The 22106-nt window shown below is 42.9% G+C and overlaps 1 protein-coding gene and 1 pseudogene across 1 annotated transcript in view; one reads left to right on the top strand and one right to left on the bottom strand.

The window, feature by feature from the left end:
• Positions 1-22106, bottom strand: part of GSDME (gasdermin E) — a 74031-nt gene that overhangs the window by 40114 nt on the left and 11811 nt on the right. The window contains exons 2-3 of the mRNA XM_046021649.1: positions 20686-20915; positions 17890-18082 (exon numbers count right to left, since the gene is read on the bottom strand). Of these exons, the coding sequence (XP_045877605.1) occupies positions 17890-18082; positions 20686-20896 (404 nt within the window). The 5' untranslated portion in view covers positions 20897-20915. The remainder of the gene's footprint in view (positions 1-17889; positions 18083-20685; positions 20916-22106) is intronic.
• On the top strand, positions 11461-11543 carry LOC123952354 (annotated as a pseudogene).

The raw sequence follows: 22106 nt of genomic DNA, 5'->3' as shown, positions 1-22106 counted from the left end.
TCCTACTTCATTGTTGTTCTTGTTAATCGCTTACTAGGCTTAATTTGTGAATTAAGTTTTATCTTAGGGGTATATATACATATTATCTATATATGAAAAAATGTATTATACACAGGGTTAGGTATTATCCATGGATTCAGGCATCCACTGGGGTCTTGGAACATATCCCCCACGGGAAGGGTGCACTACTCTATTGCATATTTGAAAGTTGCTAAAAGAGTAAATCTTAAAAGTCTCCTCATGAGAAAGTAAAGTATTTACAATTACATACAGTGACAGATGTTAACTAGACTTATTATAGTGATCATTTAGCAATGTATACAAATATTGAATCATCGCATCGTGCCACTGAAACTAATAGAATGTAATATGTCCATTACACCTCAATTAAAAAATAAAATTTGTCCCTTCCTTAGTCTGGCCTGGGATCAGTGTTCATAGGAGGAAGGAGACAGAAGGAGCTGTGGGAGAGGAGAGCAGGGGGAGGCGCTGGGAAGGAGCAGGCGGGTGGCAGGGGAGCAAGGCGCAGAGCTGGCGCAGCTGCTGGGGACCAGGAGAGGGACCTAATAGCTCCCCAGCCCCCGCTGCAATGAAGCTGCCTCCTCTCCCCGGCTGAAGCTTTGCTTTGAATTCTGTCTCAAAGGCTTTGAAAGCCAAAATGCAAATTCAGAGAGAAGAAATCCAGAGAAGGCTTTTACAACTCTAATAATAGCCGAAAGGAGGAGGGAAGCAGCTTTTCCAAAGCATACATGTAGTCCCCAGGATCTCTCCTACAGAGATGGGGGGGCATGTTTTCTCGTGCAGACCACCACCCCCAAACGCATTCATTCAGCTCCACAAGCAGTTCAGTCCTATTATGAGCACTGGGCTAGGTGCTGGTGATTTCTCAGTGAAAAAGACCAAGGCAGGCCCTGTTGCCACCATTCCCCTGTGCAACAGCCCTTGATAATATCAGGTCCTCCAGGAATACAGTTTCTGATGGCATTCTCATAAGGCTCTTGAAAAGCAGGCGACATCACAATAGAGTAGGAAACCATCAGCTTTTATCCACTCTGGCAAAGAGAAATGACAAAACTACAGACCCTGGGATTCCTGGTTCTGGGGTGGAAAACCAGTTGCATCTCAAGTATCCCATCGACAGGCTGCCTACCTGCAGGGAAAAGGATGTTAAGCCTGAGTGTAGGCCAGGCCCGAGGCAGGGCAAGGCAAGAAACCACGACTGATTGGCAATGTCTGCACAGGCCTGAGAAGGCAACCGAGCCTTCCCCACCCCCTGACCCGAGGTTACAGACTCACCTAAATCACAGCATGTTAGTGAACAGCCAAAATCAGGACACACAGCTATTTTCTATGATTTTATTTTAATTCCAGTGTAATTACAAAAAATCCTAAAATTGATATGGAACCACACAAGACCCCAAATGGCAAAAGTAATCTGGAAAAAGGAAAGCAAAGCTAGAGGCATCACCATTCCAGACCTCAAGCTATCTTACAGAGCTGTCGTGATCAAGACAGCATGGTACTGGCACAAATACAGACACAGAGATCAACAGAACAGAACAGAGAGCCCAGAAATAAACCCAGAATTACATGGTCAATTAATCCGCGACGAAGCAGAAAAGAATATGCAACAGGACAAAGACAGTCTCTTCAACAAATGGTGTTGGGAAAATTGGACGGCCACGTGCAGAAGAATGAAACTGGACAGCTTCCTTACACCATATGCAAAAATAGACTCGAAATGGATGAAAGACCTAAACGTGAGACCGGCCACCATAAAAATCCCAGAAGAGAGCACAGGCGGTAAGTAGCGTCCTGACGTCGGCTGTGGCAACATTTTTCTAAATACATCTCCTGAGGCCAGGGAAGTAAAAGCAAAAATAAAACCAGTGGGACTCCATCAAAGGGACACACAGCTTCGGACTCCTGGACCAGTGCTCTCTCTGCTACACTGCTCTGCAAGGGGCACAGGGCGCAGACGTGCTCTGGGGAAATGGCAGGATGGCCAGAGCCGGTTTCAACATCTCCAGGAACAGAGACTGGAACATTCCAGAGAAGGCAAAAGATGGTGGCTGACCTACGCTTGGGAGAGGATTAAGCAATAATTACTAACCCCCAGAAACCTAGATGCATACTGATGACTCGAGCTCTAGCAATACAGGTATTTCCACACACACAGCTCAGGAGCACAGCCTTGCTCTCCAGAGAGCTCACTAAGCAGCCAAGGCAGTTTCTCTTTCCATAGGCAATGTCCTCCAGACTACAGATGCAGCAAAATGCCCACCAAGGCCGGGGAGCGAGTCTAGTTTTAGGCATCGCCCCCTAAAATCCTGAAACGCAGATGCTGATGCTGCTTCCCTTTGCCTGGTAACCCCCTGGAGGGGACACACCATCCCCTTTCAAGTCTGCATGCTCCCTGAGAAGGAAAGTGGGGCAGCCAGCACCTCGCGTCTGAGCTGTCCTCCAGGTGCTGCACAGGGCCTTCGGGACCTGGAAGGTTCTGGAACCCTGAGTGTGGTTCACCACTAGCTTCCCACCTCAAATTTTTAGGCTTAATAGCCTGGTGCCAGAGGATGGCAGGGGGAGAGCCAGCCCCACAGGTGGGTGTCTTGGTCAATTCTGGTCATTCTACTGCTCTTGGTGGGGACTGGAGTAGGAACAGGCCACCGTGGAAATTCTGGGCAGTTGACCTGAGGAACACCTGCTGAGGGCTCCCACAACATTTTTTCCTCTCTTAAAATGAGGTATGTGGAAGAGACCACTTTTCTGCCTCTGGACCTTGCTGTCTGCAATGCAGAGCCATTTGGGGACCAAGAGGAGAAGTAGGCTGCTGAGACATGCAATGCATGGAGGCTACTGGGGGGCAGCGGGGGGCGGGGCAAGCGGTGCTCCATGGAGCCACTGGATTAACCTTCCACAATTCACCTGGGTCAAGGGTGGCTTCTCCCACCTCCTCAAGAGGATTCCTTATGTGAGGCGCTTTGCATCTAGAGACACCCTAACAGGCTCACGAAATTACTGTCACCTTCCTTGACAGGGAGACAAGAAACACAGAGGGCTCATGAGCCAATGACCCAAGGGCACACGGTTAAGGAGGGACAGGATGAGAATGCAGAATGCAAATGAGGCGTGTCCATCCCTGAGGCTTTCTGTCTTCCGTCTCCCTCCAAGACCTCCATGGGGCCTTGCTCACAGAAAGTACTAAATACCTACTTGTCAGAAACGAGCAGCCACCCCTAGGCTGGCTTTTCACCATCAACGCAGTCTCCATTTCAACGAAGAAATTTCCCACATACCGGAGATACCGAACCCAGGGACAAGAGTGAGGAAATCTCTAGAAACCTGAACTACTGCACCCTGGGGCCAATACTGTAACCTAATGAGAGGCCTTGCACACTCTCTCTCGCTTGGCTGTGACTTCAGGACTGTTAAGTTGCCTGAAAACAATAAAAATCAAGGCACAGGGCTAACCACACATTCACCAGCCTGACCAGGTGCCCCCCACACCGCGACAGCGCCACCTCCGTTCCCAGTAAAGCCTGGAGGACACCTCCTCTCGTTCACACACCCCCCAGGCAGAGAGGGGAAACAACAACCGAGCAATGAGAGGCGTCCAGCTCTCAGACAGACTAATCTGTCCACTGCCACCAGCGGATGAGACGCGACAGGTCCTCAGGACAACCGGCCACACTGAGGTGAATTCCCGCAGGAGCCCTTGGGACCGTCTTCTCTCCAAGCTCTGTGTTTCGGCTGCAGACTGGAGAAATCAGGGGTTTTGTGGATCTGGGCTTAAATCCCAAGTCCAGGCAAACGAATTAAAATCAGCAGCTGAGGCCCCTCAGAAGTAAGAGGAAGATGAAGCAATGACTCTGTCAGCCGGACAGTGCCCACTAAGCTGCAGACAGCGTGCGGGGAGGAAGGCGGACATGGAAGCAGGCAGGTACAACCTAGGTTACCCCCCAGAGCCACACTGGTTAGTGTCCCAGTAGGAGAATCTTGGGTGACATGGCTCCTGAAGGCAGCGTGGCTGATCTGAGGACCGGGACAGAAGCAGAGGCAGTGATTCTGTGTCCTTCTGTGCATCTGTGTGGGCAGCAGTGAAGGAGCTTTCAGACAAGGCCTGACGGTGAGGAAGAGCCTGGAGCTCAATCCCAGGAACTGAAGTAAGTTCAGGGGACTGGCCTGGAGAATGGGAGGGGGCAATGGTGGGAAAGCACAGTGAACAGCAAAAGCTGGGCTTTGTCAACGAAAGGGGGGTATGGACGTCATCCTAAGACACCGGGGAGCACAGAGGGCACAGAAGGCAGGCAGGGAGACGCTCCAACCCACTGCCTGCGGAGAACCCACTGGGAGGGCTGACAGTGGATACAGGGCCGAGGACATCCGCTAGTAAGTTCCATGAACATCCACAGAAGAGACAGTGGGGGCCAGCACCAGGGAAGTGGTTGTGAGGCCAGGACCACGGGAACAGGTAAGAAAGATCCTGAAGAGGTAGAGTCAACTAGCTGGAGACTAGGTGTGGGCGAGAAGCTGAGGAAGGAGCCATGTCTGGTACTAAGATTTCTGGCTGAGACAACTAGACTTAAGCCTCAGCAACCAGTGCCTCAAAGGGAGTAAGGCCAAGAAGCAGGTTGAGAGAGAAGAGGACAATTTCAGTGATGGCTCCAGGCTATGTGTCAGACCCTGTGTGAAGAGCCCAGGTGGGATAAACATCTGCTCATCCGAACTTGAACTCTTGACTTGTTCCAGGCAATCCAGTTTTGAATACCACAGCTCATCAGTCTTAAAACATGTATTTTTTTTTTCACATCTTAACATCTGAAATCAGGATGTTTTAAAACTGGTGGGTGACATGGTTTAATTGGCAGTGTTCTTTCTTAGTGATATGTCAAATAGTGGTGCATCTTACAATGGATGACATCTTGGATTTGATGAAATATGTTGATCAATCTTAGAAGAAAATAGTACTTGAGCGTCTCTCCTTAGGACGTAAATCCTACCTAGTTCCAAAAAGATCTGAGGTAGCCTGTCAAAGTAAAGCTGATAGGACATGATGGGTTCTGTGAAAAAATAAAAACCAGTTCCAGAACTAACTATTGGAAAGAATCCCCAGAACGCCCTTGTCTCCCACATGAGGGGTTATTAGTTGGCCTTGATTTACACTGTGGATAAAAATAACGGAAGGTGAAACAAGCTTCCAGGAGCCCCCAGTCTGAAGAACTAAGACTAAAACCAGGGGACAGAATAATTTGGAAAAAATAACAGTAAATTCATTGACTTTCAGACAGCATAGAGAGGGGTGTAGCCTGGCGGGGGGGGAGGGGGCGGTCTCAGAAAAGACATCTTTTTTTTCTTAAGATTTATCTATTTGAGAGAGCACAAGCAGGGGGAGGGGTAGAGGCAGAGGGAGAAGCAGGCTCCCCTCTGAGCAGGGAGCCCGATGCAGGGCTCGATCATAGGACCCTGGGATCGTGACCTGAGACCAAGGCAGACACCTAACCAACAGAGCCACCCAAGCACCCCAGAAAAGACATCTTTTTAAAAGAGTGGATTTGGGAGGCTTTGAAAGCTTCATAGCTGCTTTTCTCACAAAGACTATGATGACCAAGACAAGGCCCACTAATGTCTTCCTGATGTTGTTCAAGAGCTCTGTAGAACTTTATTCAAGAATTGAACAAGCGTTTCCCATGACAAAACATACAGAGAACAGCCTCCTGCTTTCCAGACTTGGTGGCACAGCCAAGTGTCGGGGTCCACACTCATCTCGGAAGAAGCCAGGCTGTGGCTACAGACAGGAAGCAGAGCCTCTCCCACCTTCCGTGAAGGTAGCCAGTCCTCCCGCAGTCCGTTCCCAACGGCGACTCCGAGGCTGCCTGCCTCCTCCAAAATGCGAACATCAGAAAAGCTACACGTCAGTCTGTAAGGACGTCACTTGATTTCTCCGCTGAAACGCGGCATCTCCCTGCTCTATTATCAAAGGCTAAGTCACACGTTTCCCTCCAACAGCTCTGACCTTTCCTGGCTTTTATAACCAAGCTCTGTTTGGGGCTAGCGTTAACAGCAATAGTTCTGAAAGTGTTCCTACTGATAACTACATGCAGCGCGAACTTGCCACGCATCCTGCCTGGTTTATATTCTCTCATTTAATTCTCACACAAATACCTTGGGAACACTAATCCCATTTTATTAATGAAATCCAGGGCAATGAAGGAGAAACAGATGGCTCCTAGGTCTTGGTTTAAAGAAAAAGATCTTTTTTAAGCCAGGAGTGGGAGGAGGTGGTATATTACTGTTCATTATACTATTCCACATCGCCACAATTTTTTTTCGTTTTACAAATGAGCCTGAAGTTTACCACTCCACAATGAGGCTAGAGTCCCCCTACCCCCAACACCGAGAGAAAAGTCTGAGGAGGCGCTGCTGGCTGCTCCCACGCCCAGACTTTGGGGTGCCCTCCTCTCGTTTGTTTTGACTACTTTAAGGCTGACCCTGAAGGAGAAACAAATTAAAAAGAGAAAAAAAATGAAAGGACCAAATTCAGGAGAATTTGGTCTTCAAGTACATGTGACCAGAAGTCCTTAAATTGTTAGGCACAAACTCCATTAAAAATAATAATGCCTGGGCCGCCTGGGTGGCTCAGTGGATTAAGCCTCTGCCTTTGGCTCTGTTCATGGTCTCACAGTCCTGGGATGGAGTCCCACATTGGGCTCTCTGCTCAGCGGGGAGCCTGCTTCCCTCCTCTCTATGCCTGCCTCTCTGCCTACTTGTGATCTCTGTCAAATAAATAAATAAAATCTTAAAAAAAAAAAAAAGAGTCGAAAAATAATAATGCCTGTGCAGAGCTGAACACTAGCACAAAAGGATTTCCCAACTATCTGCTGGCCACAGGGAAATTTATCAGGTTGGAAGGAAGACAGTTCCAACCACAGTGCATGGTTTCTTTAAGAAAGACATGGGCCCTCCAAAACCTGCCCTCAAATCACTGCTAAATCAGGGAAAAGCAGACACAATACGGGGACGTGCTCATGAGAGCTACGGTAGGAACTTTAGAGAGGTCAGATGTGGGCCGCAAGAAAGAGGAGCTTTTAAAAGTTCTTGTGTGTGGGATGCCAGGGTGGCTCAGTCAGTTAAGCATCTGTCTTCGGCCCAGGTCATGATCCCAGGGTCCTGGGATCGAGTCCTGCACCGGGCTCCCTGCTCAAAGACAGCTTGCCTCTCCCTTGCTCATACTTGTGCATACACACGTGTGTGCTCTCTCTCTGACAAATAAGGTAACATCTTTAAAAATAATGTTTTTAAATAAAAGTTTTTGTGTGTAAACCTTTGGAATTCAGAAGTATTTAGATATAAGAAGGCTGAGTGTAATTTTGAAATATTTTAAACAATTACGGGAGTTTGTCGTTGCCATGCCACTGCTGGCATGGTATGTTAGTGGCACATCAGTAAGAAGCTGGAATTCTTAACGAAAAGCCAAACTTCTAATTATCAGGTATTCATTCAGAAATCGAATGTTTTACTAGAATTTGCTTTACAATACAACAGAGAACGAGAATGGTATCTGCTCTGGAAATCAGCTGACTCCAGGGCCTGAACTCAGGGAGAAGGGGCTGATGCATGTACTCTGGGGTCCACTTGCTTCTCATATTTAGCCAGGAGAAAACCCTCAAGGTCATGTAGTCCAGATGCTTCAGCAACAGCCGAGAAAACAGACCAGGGCAGAAGTGACATAGCAAGTTGCAGAAGTTATTTACCAGAAATAAGCCTCCCCAAGACCCTAGGAGGTCAGGGGCCGAGATGGTGTGGGGTGCAGTGGTTATACCCGAGGCAGCAACAGAGAGCTGCTGACAATGGGAGACAAGGCAGAAAAATGAGAGTTTATTACAAAATAGTGATGATCTTAAGAATAAAACACGAAACCAAATCATTATGAAAATGTCTCAATAAACATGGTATTCTCCATTTAAAAATTTTTTAAATAAGTCCCTAATATATCATAGTGTGGTTTTCCATCAAGAATATTTTAAGATAAACAGAGCTCTCGTTCAAAGAGGTCAGCTCCAGGTGTCTGGAAGGTTAATTCCAGTAGAATACCTTCATGCTCAACAATGCTAGATAAATGTTGTACATGCAGGTGCCCGTTTTTTCAAGAATAGAGGAAGTTTTTGAGAGGTACACACATCTCATGGACAATAAAGCTAATACTCTGAATTCTGAGGGTTAAAATATCTTTTTTTTAAAAATATTTTATTTATTTATTTGACAGGCAGAGATCACAAGTAGGCAGAGAGGCAGGCAGAGAGAGAGGAGGAAGCAGGCTCCCCGCTGAGCAGAGAGCCCGATGCGGGACTCGATCCCAGGACCCTGAGATCATGACCTGAGCCGAAGGCAGAGGCTTTAACCCATTGAGCCACCCAGGCACCCCGGGTTAAAATATCTTTTACACAGATGACAAGTTATCTAAATTACCTGAAATAAAATGATTGACTGCAAATAAGTCCTCAAGAACGTGCAGTACTTACGCATTACTAATTACCTCTCCCAAGGCCACACATATGTCAAACAGCACCTTATCAATCCAACGATGTTGTGGGAGTCCAAAGACAGGCAGATGATGTAGATAAGAATTTATGACTCCAGCATGAAGTAAGAAGAACATTCGCTCTACATGATCTCTGTCCCATGGCTGGGAGAGCCTTCCCTTGCCATCCATCCCCTCCCTCTGTATCTCACCTTTAGCTCTTAGCAACAGAACAAGGAGGAGTGACTGTCAGAAGACTCATCTTCTGTTTCTAGATGTGAAATGTGTTCCTTCCCGTGTTCCTGGTGTCACCCTCTTCCCACCTCCGCCTCATCACCTCTACAATGAACAAGTTTCTAAAGACCCTCTTGAGGTGATCTCATCCCTGTGTACGGCACCTCCAGGTGGGCAGGCCTAGCCACGCGCTGGGCTCGCTCACACAAATGTCTGGTCCACTGCACTGGGAACCTGGATTCATGCTTTACCTTTACATTCTGTGCCAGAACATTAGCTACTTTGACCTCAGCCAGTTTCTTTGCCTCACAGTCACTTAGACACAATTTTGAAGAAAGAACAGGAAACTCAGAGCCAGAAAATCCTGGGTTGAAGCCCAGCTCCAGCATCCAAATTGGGCTCAGGGACTGAAAACAAGTTACTTTTCCTTCTGAGTCTTAGATCCTAAGTGTAAAAGAAGAGAATTGTGCAGAGTAAATGCACACATTGTGTCTGTGCCTTAAAGTGCCTGGCACACAGCAGGTGCTCAGTAGAGGCTTGTTTCCTTCCCTTCCTCTCTCCCTGGCTTCCCACTTACAAGTTCTGGCAAGAACTTCTTTTTTTTTTCTTCAGAATATTTTCTCCTATCTCTACTCACTGACCCCTTTCCATATGCTTCCTGTTGGCATCATCTTCTACACCTGAATCACAAAGAGGCTTTGGAAAACCTATAATGGGAAACATGATTATAAAGCATTGCCAAACGTGGTTCACAAAACAGAAGTAACAAGGGGCGCCTGGGTGGCTCAGTGGGTTAAGCATCTGCCTTCAGCTCAGGTCATGATCTCAGGGTCCTGGGATCAAACCCCCCACATCAGGCTCACTCCACAGCAGGGAGCCTACTTTCCTCTCTGTCTGCTTTTCTGCCTACTTGTGAGCTCTCTGTCAAACAAACAAATAAAGTCTTAAAAAAAAAAAAAAAACCTTTAAAAAAAAAATTAGAAGTAACAAAACTTCCCAACAGGACTCAACTACAGAGATATGTCTGATGACTGAGATTCAGAGGCCCCTGGACATTCCTAGCCCACCTATACTCCTTACTCCTTATTTGCCAGACTTAGCAAATAAAAATGGATGATGCCCAGATAAATTTTATTTTCAGATAAACAACAGATGTGTTTCTGGTGAGTCCCAAGTATTATAGTAGAAAAGGAAAATGCCTCCCTAGGAAAGAAAAAAAGCCACAGAGAAAGGAAAATAAAGACTATGACTGTCACAGAATGAGGTGGCTGTCCCTTCCACCCAGTATCAGAGAAAGCTTAAATTTTCCTGACCAAAGGGAGATTCCTGCCAGAGTCTTAGAGTCCTAGGAAGTACTGGGAGGAAGCGAATAATGGCCAAGGTCTTTCAAATCCATTAAGCACCAGTGGTTAGTGAATAAGCTTTGAAGACTGCAGTTGCCTCAGTGTTCTCAAGGTCTATAGAAAATCCACCCACTAAATGCTTGATACATGACTTTTATGGAAGTATTTACTCATTAATTTTTTTAAACATAATTTTGTTCAATGAGTAAATGTGTTTTATATTTCATATAATCCTAAGAATATTGGAAAAGTGAAAATAAACCACCTATACACAAATGCAAGTGAGTTTTCTCTTTATTTGGAGTTGCATTTTCTGTTTTAAATGAACAAGAGTAAAAAAAAGAATGAAAGAAAGAGAAAGGGAGATAAAACTACACAGGAAAACACACATAATGTTAACATACAAACGAAACATCAGCTCTCATGAGGATGATTGCAAAAACTTCTCAATTGGACTCCCTGCTTCCACTCATCCACTCTCTTCTCAAATAGGCAACCAGAAAGATCCCTCTAAAAAATGAGTCCCAATATGTCACTTCTTGCTCAAAGTCTTCTGGTGACTTCCCATCTCACTCTGAATAAAAGCTGAAGTCTTTCCAGAAGGCTGCAAGTCCCTGTAGAACTTGCCATCCACTCCTTTTACCGCCCCCCCCCCCCAGGCCTCCCTTTCTCCTTCCCAGCTTACCTACTCCAGCCACACTGGCCCCTGCCCACAACACTCTTGCCCAGGATACCCCTGTACTTGGATTGTCCTCCTTCAAATCTTTGCACTGATGCCAACTTCCCTGCAATGCCTTCTATGGCCACTTTTTCAGATCATAAACCCCATTCTTAGCATGCCCTATCTCCCTTCTTGCTATGTTCTTCTCCATTCCACCAATCCCCATCAACCTAGTATATACTGCACTGAGTTGTACATTTTGTGTCTCTCCCCACTAGATTATACAGCAGAAATGCTGGCATTTTGTTCACTGCAGCATCCCAAGCATGTAGAACAGTACATGGCACATAGTGAGCACTCAACAAAATTCCTTATCGACTGTTCAATAGACATGGGTAAAAAGAATGAGTTATATGGAGTAAAATGTATTTATTACAAGCTAAGCAAGGAATAACTGTGGGGTTTTCTTCCAGATCTCCTAGTTGAAAACTAGCTCTTCTGCTAAAGCCCCTAATTTGCTTTCGTCTTTTCCTAATCAGAAAGCTAGCAGGAACCAGAGGGGAATGTCATTTTCTTGCTTCTGATATCAATATTTTAAAATGTAGGTCATAGCATTCTCCTCGTTGGCATTTTATAAATAGCATAACTTTTTTAAAAAAGTACATAATTGCCTGAAATAACATCCTTTTAGAGTGCTTCCCTTAAACTTTGCGCAGTGGCAATATCGTAGCCAATGAGGTTTATCTGAGGCACAATTATTGCTAATAGAGCACTTCCCTTAAATGTAATGGACTAAATTCTCCAATAAAAATGCAGAGAGTAGCTGAATGGATTAAAAAAAACAAACAAACAAACACTCGATACCCATCTATATACTGCCTACAAGAGATTCACTTAAGATGTAAAGACACAAATACAGACAGTGAAGTTCTGGAAAAAGATATTGCATATAAATGGAAACCAAAAGAAAGCTAAGCTAGCTATAGCAGACAAAAAAGACTTTAAAACAAAGACTGTGATAAAAGACAAAGAGCATTATTTGGTGTTAAAGGAGTCAACCCAAAAAGAGAATATAACATTTGTAAATATTTATGTACCTAACATAGGAGCACCTAAATACATAAAGCAAATATTAACAGACCTAAAGAAAGAAATAGACAGCAATACAATAATGTATGGGCTTTAATATCTCACTTTCATCAATGGATAGATCATCTCAGACAGATTATCAGGAAGGAAGTATCAGCCTTAAATGACATGTTAGGCCTGGTGAACTTAACAGATATATACAGAATATTCTATCCAAAAGCAGAATACACATTCCTCTCAAGTTCATATGGAACATTCTCCAGTATAGACCATTATGTTATACTACAACACAATTATCAATAAATTTAAGATGATTGAAATCATATCAAGAATCTTTTCTGAGCACAGTAGTATGAAACTAAATTCAATTACCAGAAGAAAACTGAAAAATTCAGAGATGTGGAGATTAAAGAACATGCTATGGAACAACCAATGTGTGAAAGAAAAAAAGATTAATAATAATAATAAAAAACCTTGAGACAAAAGAAAACAGAAATATAATACACCAAAACTAATGGGATGCAGCAAAAGTTCCAAGAAGGAAGTACATAAATGTCTACACCTCAAGAAACAAGAAAAATCTCAAATAAACAACCTAACATTATACCTCAAGGAATTAGAAAAAGAACAAAGCCCAAAATTAATAGAAGAAAGGAAATAACAAAGATGACAGCAGAAATAAATGAAATAGAGACTAATAAGACAATAGAAAATATCAATGAAACTAATGGGTGGTTCTTTAGAAAGACAGACAAAATTGACCAACGTTTAGCTAGACTCACCAAGAAGAGAGGATTCAAATAAATAAAATCAGAAATGAAAGAGAAGACATATTCCAAATGATACCACAGAAATACAAAGGATCTTAAGAATACAATGAATAATTATACACCAACAAACTGGACAACCTGAAAGAAAAGAATAAACACCTAGAAACATACAACCTAGTAAGACTAAATCAGGAAGAAATAAAAAATCTGAACAGTCCAGTTACTAATAAGGAGATTGAATTAGTAATCAAAATCTCCCAACAAACAAAAGTCAACCAAAGAGCCTCAGTGGTGAAGTCTACCAAACATTTAAAGAATAGCAATCCTTTTCAAACTCATTCAAAAAACAGAAAAGGAGAGAACACTTCCAAATTCATTTTAAAATGCAGCATTACCTTGATACTGAAACTAGACAAGAATATCACAGAAAAGAAAATTATAGGTCAGTTGGGTAACAGATGTTAACAAGACTTATTGTGGTGATCATTTCACAATATATACAAATATGAAATCATTATATTGTACACTCGAAACTAATACTATGTTGCATGTCAATTACACCTCAATTTTAAAAAGAAAGAAAATTACAGGCCAATATCCATGACAGACATAGATGCATAGATCCTCAACACAATATTAGCAAACTGAAGAAAACATCACATTAAAAGAATCACACATAATGATCAAGTCAGATTTACTCCAGCTATGCAAGGATGGTTCAAGATCCATGAATCAATCAATGTGACACACTACCCTAACAAAATGAAATCATAGCAATCATATGATCAGTTCAACAGATGCAGAAAAAGCAGTGTTAATAAAATTCAATATTCCTATATGATAAAACCTCTCATCAAAGTAGATATAGAGGGAACATACCTCAATATAAGGCCATATATGATAAGCTCACAGCTTAAATCATACTCAACAGTGAAAATCCAAAGCTTTATCTTTAAGATTAGGAACAAGGATGCTCACTCTCTCTACTTTATTCAACATAGTACTAGAAATCCTAGCCAGAGTGATTAGGCAAGAAAAAGAAATAAAATGCCACCACACAGGAAAGGAAGAAATGAAACTACTACTATTTGCATATGACATGACATTACATCCAGAAAAATCCTAAAAACCCCACCAAAATACTGTTAGGACTAATAAAGAAATTCAGCCAAGTTGCAGGATACAAACTCAATACACAAAAATCTGCTGCATTTCTATACACGGATATGAACATTCTAAAAGAGAAATTAAGAAAATAATTCCATTTATAATTACATCAAAAAGAATAAAATACCTAAGAATAAATTTAACCAAAGAGATGAATATTCTGTACACTGAAAACTGTAAGCCTCTGATAAAAATAAATTGAAAAGGGGCACCTGGGTGTCTCAGTGGGTTAAAGCCTCTGCTTTCGGCTCAGGTCATGATCCCAGGGTCCTGGGTTTGAGCCCCGCATCAGGCTCTCTGCTCAGCAGGAAGCCAGCTTCCCCATCTCTCTCTGCCTACCTCTGTCTACTTGTGATCTCTGTCAAATAAATGAATAAAATCTTTAAAATAAATAAATAATAAATTGGAAAATAAATAATAAGATTTTCTATGCTCATGGATTAGAATATCACTAGAATGTCTCTACTATCCAAAACAACCTACAGATTGAATGTAATTCCCATCAAAATTTAAATGCACTGGGACTCCTGGGTGGCTTAGTTGGTTAAGCATCTGCCTTCAGCTCAAGTCATGATCCCAGGGTCCTGGGACCAAGTCCCATGCTGGGCTCCCTGCTTAGCAAGGAAATCTGCTTCTCCCTCTCCCTCTGCCTCTTCCCCCCACACCCCCCACTCATGCTTGGTCTTTCATTCTCTGTAAAATAAATAAAATCTTTTTTTTTTTAAGATTTTATTTACTTATTTGTCAGAGAGACAGGGAGGGCACAGGTAGGCAGAGTGGCAGGTAGACGCAGATAGAGAAGCAGGCTCCCTGCAGAGCAAGGAGCCCAATGTGGGACTCAATCTCAGGTTGCCGGGATCATGACCTGAGCCAAAGGCAGCCACTTAAACCAATTGAGCCACCCAGGCATCCCATAAATAAAATCTTTTAACAAAATTCCAATGCAGTTTACACAGAAAAAAAAAAAAAAAAAAAAAACTCTAAAATTCTAAAATTTGAACAGAACCACAAAAATTCCTGAGTAGCAACGCAATCTTGAGGAAGAAGAACAAAGCTGGAGATATCACACTGTCTTATTTCAAACTATATTACAAAACTACACTAATCAAAACAGTAAGACTTAGACATAAAACAGACAGAGATCAATGGAACAGAATACAGAGTCCAGAAATAAACCCATGCACATACAGTCATTTAATTAATGACAAAGAAGCCAAGAATATAAAATGTGGCGAGGACAGTCTCTTCAATAAATGGTATTAGAAAAACTGGATAGCCATATGCAAAAGAATGAAACTGGGTCACTATCTTACATCATCCACAAAAATTAACTCAAAGTAATTAAAGACTTTAATGTTAGACCTGAAACCATAAAACTCCCAGAAGAAAGCATAGATGGTAAGTTCTTGGACATCAGCCTTGGCAATTAGTTTTTTAATCTGGCAACAAAAGCAAAAATAGCAAATGGGACTACATCAAACTAAAATTCTTCTTTCTGCACAACAAAGGAAACCATCAACAAAATGAAAAGGCAACCTACTAAATGGAAAAAGTATTTGCAAATCATACACCCGATGCAGAGTTAATATAAAATATATAAAGAACTCATACAATTCAACAGAAAAAAGAAATCCAATTTTTAAAATGGGCAGATCTGACTAGACATTTTTCCAAAGAAGACATACAGATAGCCAATAGCCACATGAAAAGATGCTCAGTATCACTCATCAAGGAAATGCAAATCTGGGCACCTGAGTGGCTCAGTTGGCTAAGTGTCTGCCTTCAGCTCAGGTCATGATTCCGGAGTCCAAGGATCAAATCCCACATCAGGCTGCCTGCTCAATGGGGAGTCTGCTTCTCCCTCTAGCCCTCCAACATCTCATATTCATTCTCCCTGTCTCTGTCTCTGTCTCTCTCCCAAATAAATAAAAATCTTTAAAAAAAAAAAAAAAAAGGAAATACAAATCAAAGCCACAATGAGATATCACCTCCTACCTATTAGAATAGCTTGTATCAAAAAGACAAGAAGTGGGCACCTGGGTGGCTCAGTTGGTTAAGCCGCTGCCTTCGTCTCAGGTCATGATCCCTTCCTGGGATGGAGTCCCGCATCAGGCTCTCTGCTCAGCAGGGAGCCTGCTTCCCCCCCTTTCTTTGTCTGCCTCTCTGCCTACTTGTGATCTCTCTCCCTGTCAAATAAATAAACAAAATCTTAAAAAAAAAAAAAAAGACAAGTAACAAGAGCTGGAGGGGATGTGGAAAAATGGGAAACCTTGGCTCTGTTGGTGGAATTATAAATTGACGCAACCACTATGGAAAACAGTATAAATGTTCCTCAAAAATTTAAAATAGAACTACCATACGATCCAGAATTTTCACTTCTGCGTATTTATGCCAAATATTTAAACATTTTTGCAAAAAGATTTGTGCCCCCATGTTCACTGCAGCATTATTTAGAATAGCAAAAATATAGAAACAATCTAAGTATCCATGGCTATATGAATGGATAAGGAATTATAGTATATATGTTATATTGTGATTGATAGTAAGAAATATATATTTGGTCTTCAACCCAGTTCTTGGCACAGAGCTTCTAAAACCTGTGGAATTTCCTGTGATAAAAGCAATAAAGGTGTCTTTGTTATGTTAATGCGGTGACTTTGGGAAAGCCCCTAGGTAACCTAAAGATGGGGGCTGGTTAGGGAGTCAACCTGTAATTAGAAGGTTTTTAACTTTTAGTACCCCCACCCCAACCTCTAGGGAGGGGAGAGGGGCTGGAGGTTCAATCAATCACTAATGGTCCATGAGGGTTTAATCAATCCTGACTGTGTGATAAAGCCTCCATAAAAACCAAAAAAGACGGGTTCAGAGAGCTACCAGATTGGCGAACACATGAAGATTTGGAAAGAATGGTGACCTGGAGAGAGCAGGGAGGCTCCATGACTTTTCCCATACCATGCCCCATGCATCTCCTCCACCTGGCTGTTCCTGAGTTATTATCCTTTTATAATAAAACAGTGATGTCCTATGTAAAATGTTTCATATTTCAAAATTCACTGAACTCAAGGAGGGGGTCACGGGAATCTGATTTTTAGCCAGTTGGTCAGAAGTACAGCTGACAACCTGGACTTGCGAAGGGCGTCTGAAGTCCAAGGACGGGGGTATAGGAATCTCCAACCTTCGGGCCCCATCGTCAGAAGCACAGGGAACAGCCTGGGCTTGCTGCTGGCATCCGACACAGAGTAAGGGCTGAGGACAGTCTTTTTAGGACTGAACCCTTACCCTATGAAGTTGATACTATCTGTAGGCAGACAGTACCAGCACTGAGTTGAGTTCTCGGACACTCCTGGAATAGGGTCAGGAACCCAACTTAACACATATACGATGGAGTATTATTCAGCCACATAAAAGAAGGAAATCTTGCCCTTTGGGACAGCATGGATGGAGCTCAAGGGGATTATGCCAAGTGAAATAAGTCACGCAGAAAGACAAGAGCCCAATCTCTCTCATATATGGAATCAAAACAAACAAGCTCATGGATACAGAGACCAGATTAGTGGTTGCCAGAGGTGGAGGGTGGAGGTACATGAAATGGGTAAAGACTGAAAGGTACATGAAATGGGTAAAGACTGAAAGGTACAAACGTCCAGCTGTGAAAGATGTAAGATACGGCACACTGACTATAGTTAGTCATACTGCACGTTTGAAAGTTGCTGAGAGAATACATTTTAAAAGCTCTCATCACAAGAAAAAAACGTATTTGCAACTACATATGGTGGTAGAGAGATGTGGTGATCATCTTGCAATAGGGACAAATCATTATGTTGTGTACCTGAAACTAATACAACATTATATGTCAATTACACCTCAATCAAAAATAATATCATCATCATCATCATCATCATAATAATAATATTTTCCACTTCTCCCCACTCCAGCTAAGAACAATGAAGAAATTCCAGGCTAAAGGAAGGGCTCTCAGAAAGTTTCAACCCAGCACTCAATCATGTTTGCTTTTGGGCGAAGTTCCATCTGTCACCCTTTTTACAAAGGTCCTACTGAATGAGATAAACGTGTCAAACCCAAAATGCCAAACAGAATTCTCATTACCTCTCAGTGGAATCTCTGATGAGCTGCTGCAGGTCCACCTCCTGCTTCCTCAGGCTTCCAAAAGAAGATTGACTTTCCACAAGTCCTTTGCCTCCAACATTCAGCTTGACCTTCCCTAGTGCCGTCTCAATGGTCCCGCTCACGTGGTTTTGAAACTTGCCCTCATATTTCACAAAGTCCGACTCCACGACCACTGGAGTGAATGAGACCAGCAAAGGAGTCTGAGGATAATTTGGCCACCTAGCTGCCTTAGGTCACCTACCTTCCCAATCCTGTGGAAAACCACAGGAAAAAATTTTGAATTTCCATTCAAAATGGAAAGTTGGCAGCCATGCTCGGTGTATGTTCAAACCAAAATAGAGCTAGCACCCCGAGGTACTGACTGAGAGCGGGATGGGGCTGGTGGCCAGGGGGCTCTATTGGGTGCTGTTTTTATTTTGTCTTTCATTTCCAATATATACGTATGTAGACAGGGGCACCACAAGTATCTGAAGAGTTTAACAAATAAGTTTAAAGCCAGCATCCTGGGGCCCCTGGCTGGCTCAGTGGGCAGAGCACTCAACTCTTGATCTCGGGGTTGTGAAGTTTAGCACCACGATGGCTACAGAGATTACTTAAGTAAACAAACTTTAAAGCAAGCATCCATTTAACTACTATTCAGATAGAATTTTTAAAATGTTTTTAAATAGAATATTTTATATATTTTTTTAAGATTTTATTTATTTATTTGACAGAGATCACAAGTAGGCAGAGAGGCAGACAGAGAGAGGGAAGGAAGCAGGCTCCCCACTGAGCAGAGAGCCCGATGCGGGGCTCGATCCCAGGAGTCTGGGATCACGACCTGAGCCGAAGGCAGAGGCTTAACCCACTGAGCCACCCAGTTGCTCCTAAATAAAATATTTTAAATGTGTGCTTTTCTCCGGTGAAGACTGTAAAGGAACTGCATGAGGAGCACACCGAAGCAGAGTGAAAACAGCAGTTCTGCCCATAACCCACGTTCAAGTGGTCTGCCTTACTCAGCCATGTGGAGCACGGGCATCTCCCCTTCCCACCCACCAGTCTGGGAGGACGTTCCTCTGGCCTTCACTACCATCTCTACGAAAAAATTTCCTTTCCGGTACTTACTTGTTTATTTTTATTTTTATTTATTTATTTTTTAGAGTGATAGAACGGGCAGAGGGAGAAGCGGAGGGAGAGAATCTTAAACAGGCTCCACACCCAGCACGGATGCAGGATTGACAAGGGGCTGGATCTCACTGCACTGAGCTCCGGATCTGAGCTGAATTCATGAGTGGGAGGCTTGACTGAGCCACCCAGGCATACCAGGCTCACCTGTTTACATTGACCTCTACCCAGCCATTTCATTCCTTATCATACAATACCTTATCTCTCCTCAGATAAAGTCAGTGGGCATGCCTGCTTTCCCTCCCTCCCCCTCTCTCTCTCTCAAACACCATCCTGGGACAGACAAGCTCCAGGCTCTCTGCCCCTACTTTCTGACTTCCCAGACTTGGGAAGATGCCACCTGCCTCCCACCCAGGTGTCCCAGCTTCAGTTAAGTCCTCTGGGAATAACTGTGTTCCTCACCTGGTCACACCCAGGGGACCAGCACATTGCCTTCAAGACTTGCCGTTCTTACCCGGACACGGAAGATAAATACGTGATGATCTCATCTCAGAATTGCCCCCTGCTCTTTCTAATTCACGAAATAGAGAATCATCTCTGTCACCACCACCAAAAATAAGGCAACCATGAAAATGCCTTTAATCCCAAATCTTTTCCTATTTATATCTTATGGAATACAAACACTTTGGGAAATGCTTTGGGAAGTAGCACAGAGCGCTTGTTAAGAGCTCCAGATTTTAATCGCTATTCTACTATTCCTACCTGGAAGAACTGGCTACCACGCATCTCCCTGAACCTCCGTCTTCTCAGCTGTGATCTGGAGAGATCACCTTCCTGACGGACACACTGACGTATGTAAATCACATAACACAGAGCCTGGCACATAGCACGTGCTCAATCTGTCCACTGGGTTTAGGCCAGAACAATGTCATTTTCTGATAAAAGGAACAGTTCTAGATCATACAAAGTGCTACACAGAAATTTTATTTCTTTCCCTCCCCTCTTCTCTAGCTATTTTTGGACCAACTTGATAGCCTGACTGCTCTGCTCTCCCCAGAAATCTCCCTTATGTGAATAACAAAACTTTCCACACCCTTCTGATAGATAGTGGCATCCTCAGCTTCAACACTAAATCAGATTTTGGGTGGCAGAACCATCTTACCCATGCCGGACGGCCACAACACTTACAATGGGCATGTATTATTTTAATACTCAAAACTGTAATTTCTTTTTAATTAAGCTATACCTTCTCTTGATTGGCCTGTAGAATTTTGTTCATTTAAAAAAAGGAGTACCTTGAAGCACCTGGGTGGTTCAGTCGGTTAAGCGTCCAACTCTTGATTTCAGTTCAGGTCAGGATTTCAGGATTGTGGGTTCGAGCCTCACCTTGGGCACTGTGCTCAGCAGGGAGTCTGCTTGAGAGTCTCTCTTCCTCTCTTGTTCCTTACCTCCCTCCCCCCAAAATATATAAAATCTAAAAAAAAAAAAAAAGTAAGAAAGAAAGGAAGGGAGGGAGGGAGGGAGGAAGGAAATGTCTTTAAGAGTATGCAAAGAAACAGAATTCATTGTAATGTCTCACCTTACAATCAATCACTCATGACACCATGCGCCTAGAAGAAGAATCATCATCTTTTCAGGGACTAACTGTAGAATATACCCAAAGACACTTACCTGGACTCAGAAACTGGTCTTCTGTGAGTACATCTCCAAGGGTGACAGATAAAAACTGGTACTTGGGTCTCTGCCAGCACCAGAATCTCTTCTTTTTGGTCACCAGACTTAGAAGTTGTAACTTATCAGAGTCATTCAAGTTTGATACTGCAATCAGGTTACCTCCGGCATCAACTTCTTTAAGAAAATTCCTCGTTGCTTTGGCAAACATTATGAGAGCTCCAGATTACCTGGATAAAAAATAAAAGTTACCCCCCAAATTAAACAAGATGTTATTATTTCATTGATTTTTTTTCTAAAACCACCTTTTTTTTCCTTTGTGTCAATCACTATATATTAAAGAATACCTTCTCCTTAGAAAACCCTCTAGTGGGGGTTCAGCTGATGACAAAAAAATCAAACGGAAATACTGAAAGAGACTCTAAGTCTGGATAGGCCAAGTTACACTTCCGACATAAAGAACCTCCAAATATTAGTGGCTTATACCAAGAAAGGTTTATTTACTGGTCACTATGTCTGGTAGCGAGGACAGGAGAGCTTTTCTCATCCTAGTCCTTCAATGATCCAGACTGAAGGGGCAGCCACTATCCAACATGAAGGGTTCTAGAAAGTCTCACACCAGCAATTAAATGCTCTGGCCCAAAACTCACATACATCACGTCCACTCACAATTCGCCAGACTGGTCATATGGTCTCAGCCAGCCAGAATGGTCAGGAAATACAATGGTACCATGTGTCTAATAGGTAGAGATCTGAGGATATTTGTTGACGGACATACTGACTACCCTAATTTGTAACATACAAAGATATGACCACTTTTTTTTAAAGGGTCAACGTCCTTTTTCTCCACACTATGTGATTTCCCCTATGCACAAAGGCCAAGGAACTTTTTATACCAGAAATGAAGACCCAGTCACTCCTCAGCTGGAGGAAAAAGAAGAAACACATTGGCAGACATAAAACCGTGCATTCAGTGGAAGAAGTATAGACTGTTCAATAAATGGTGTTAGAAGAACTGGCTAATCATCTGGAAAAAATAAAGCCAGATTCCTATCTCATGCCATACACAAGAGTGAATTCTTAATGGATTAGAAGGGTTTTTTTGAGGAAAAAAATGAAACCATAAAAGTACCAGAAAAAAAATGCAGACAAATTTTTTTTCAATTGTAGGATGAGAAAGGCCTTTAGGAAGACAAATGGCAAACTGAGAAAATACTTCTAATATTTATAATGAAGAATGAGAATATTTAATATACAAAAAATTCTTTTACAGGTTTTTTTTTTTAAGTACCGTAGTAGAAACATGGGCAAAGGTTATAAACAATTCACAATATAGGGGCGCCTGGGTGGCTCAGTGGTTTAAGCCGCTGCCTTCGGCTCAGGTCATGATCTCAGGGTCCTGGGATCGAGTCCCATGTCCG

Source organism: Meles meles, chromosome 10 (genome assembly GCF_922984935.1).
Source record: "Meles meles chromosome 10, mMelMel3.1 paternal haplotype, whole genome shotgun sequence".
Taxonomy (NCBI): Eukaryota; Metazoa; Chordata; class Mammalia; order Carnivora; family Mustelidae; genus Meles; species Meles meles.
Note: the sequence above shows the minus strand (reverse complement) of the source record. Positions and strands in the feature narration are given on the sequence as shown.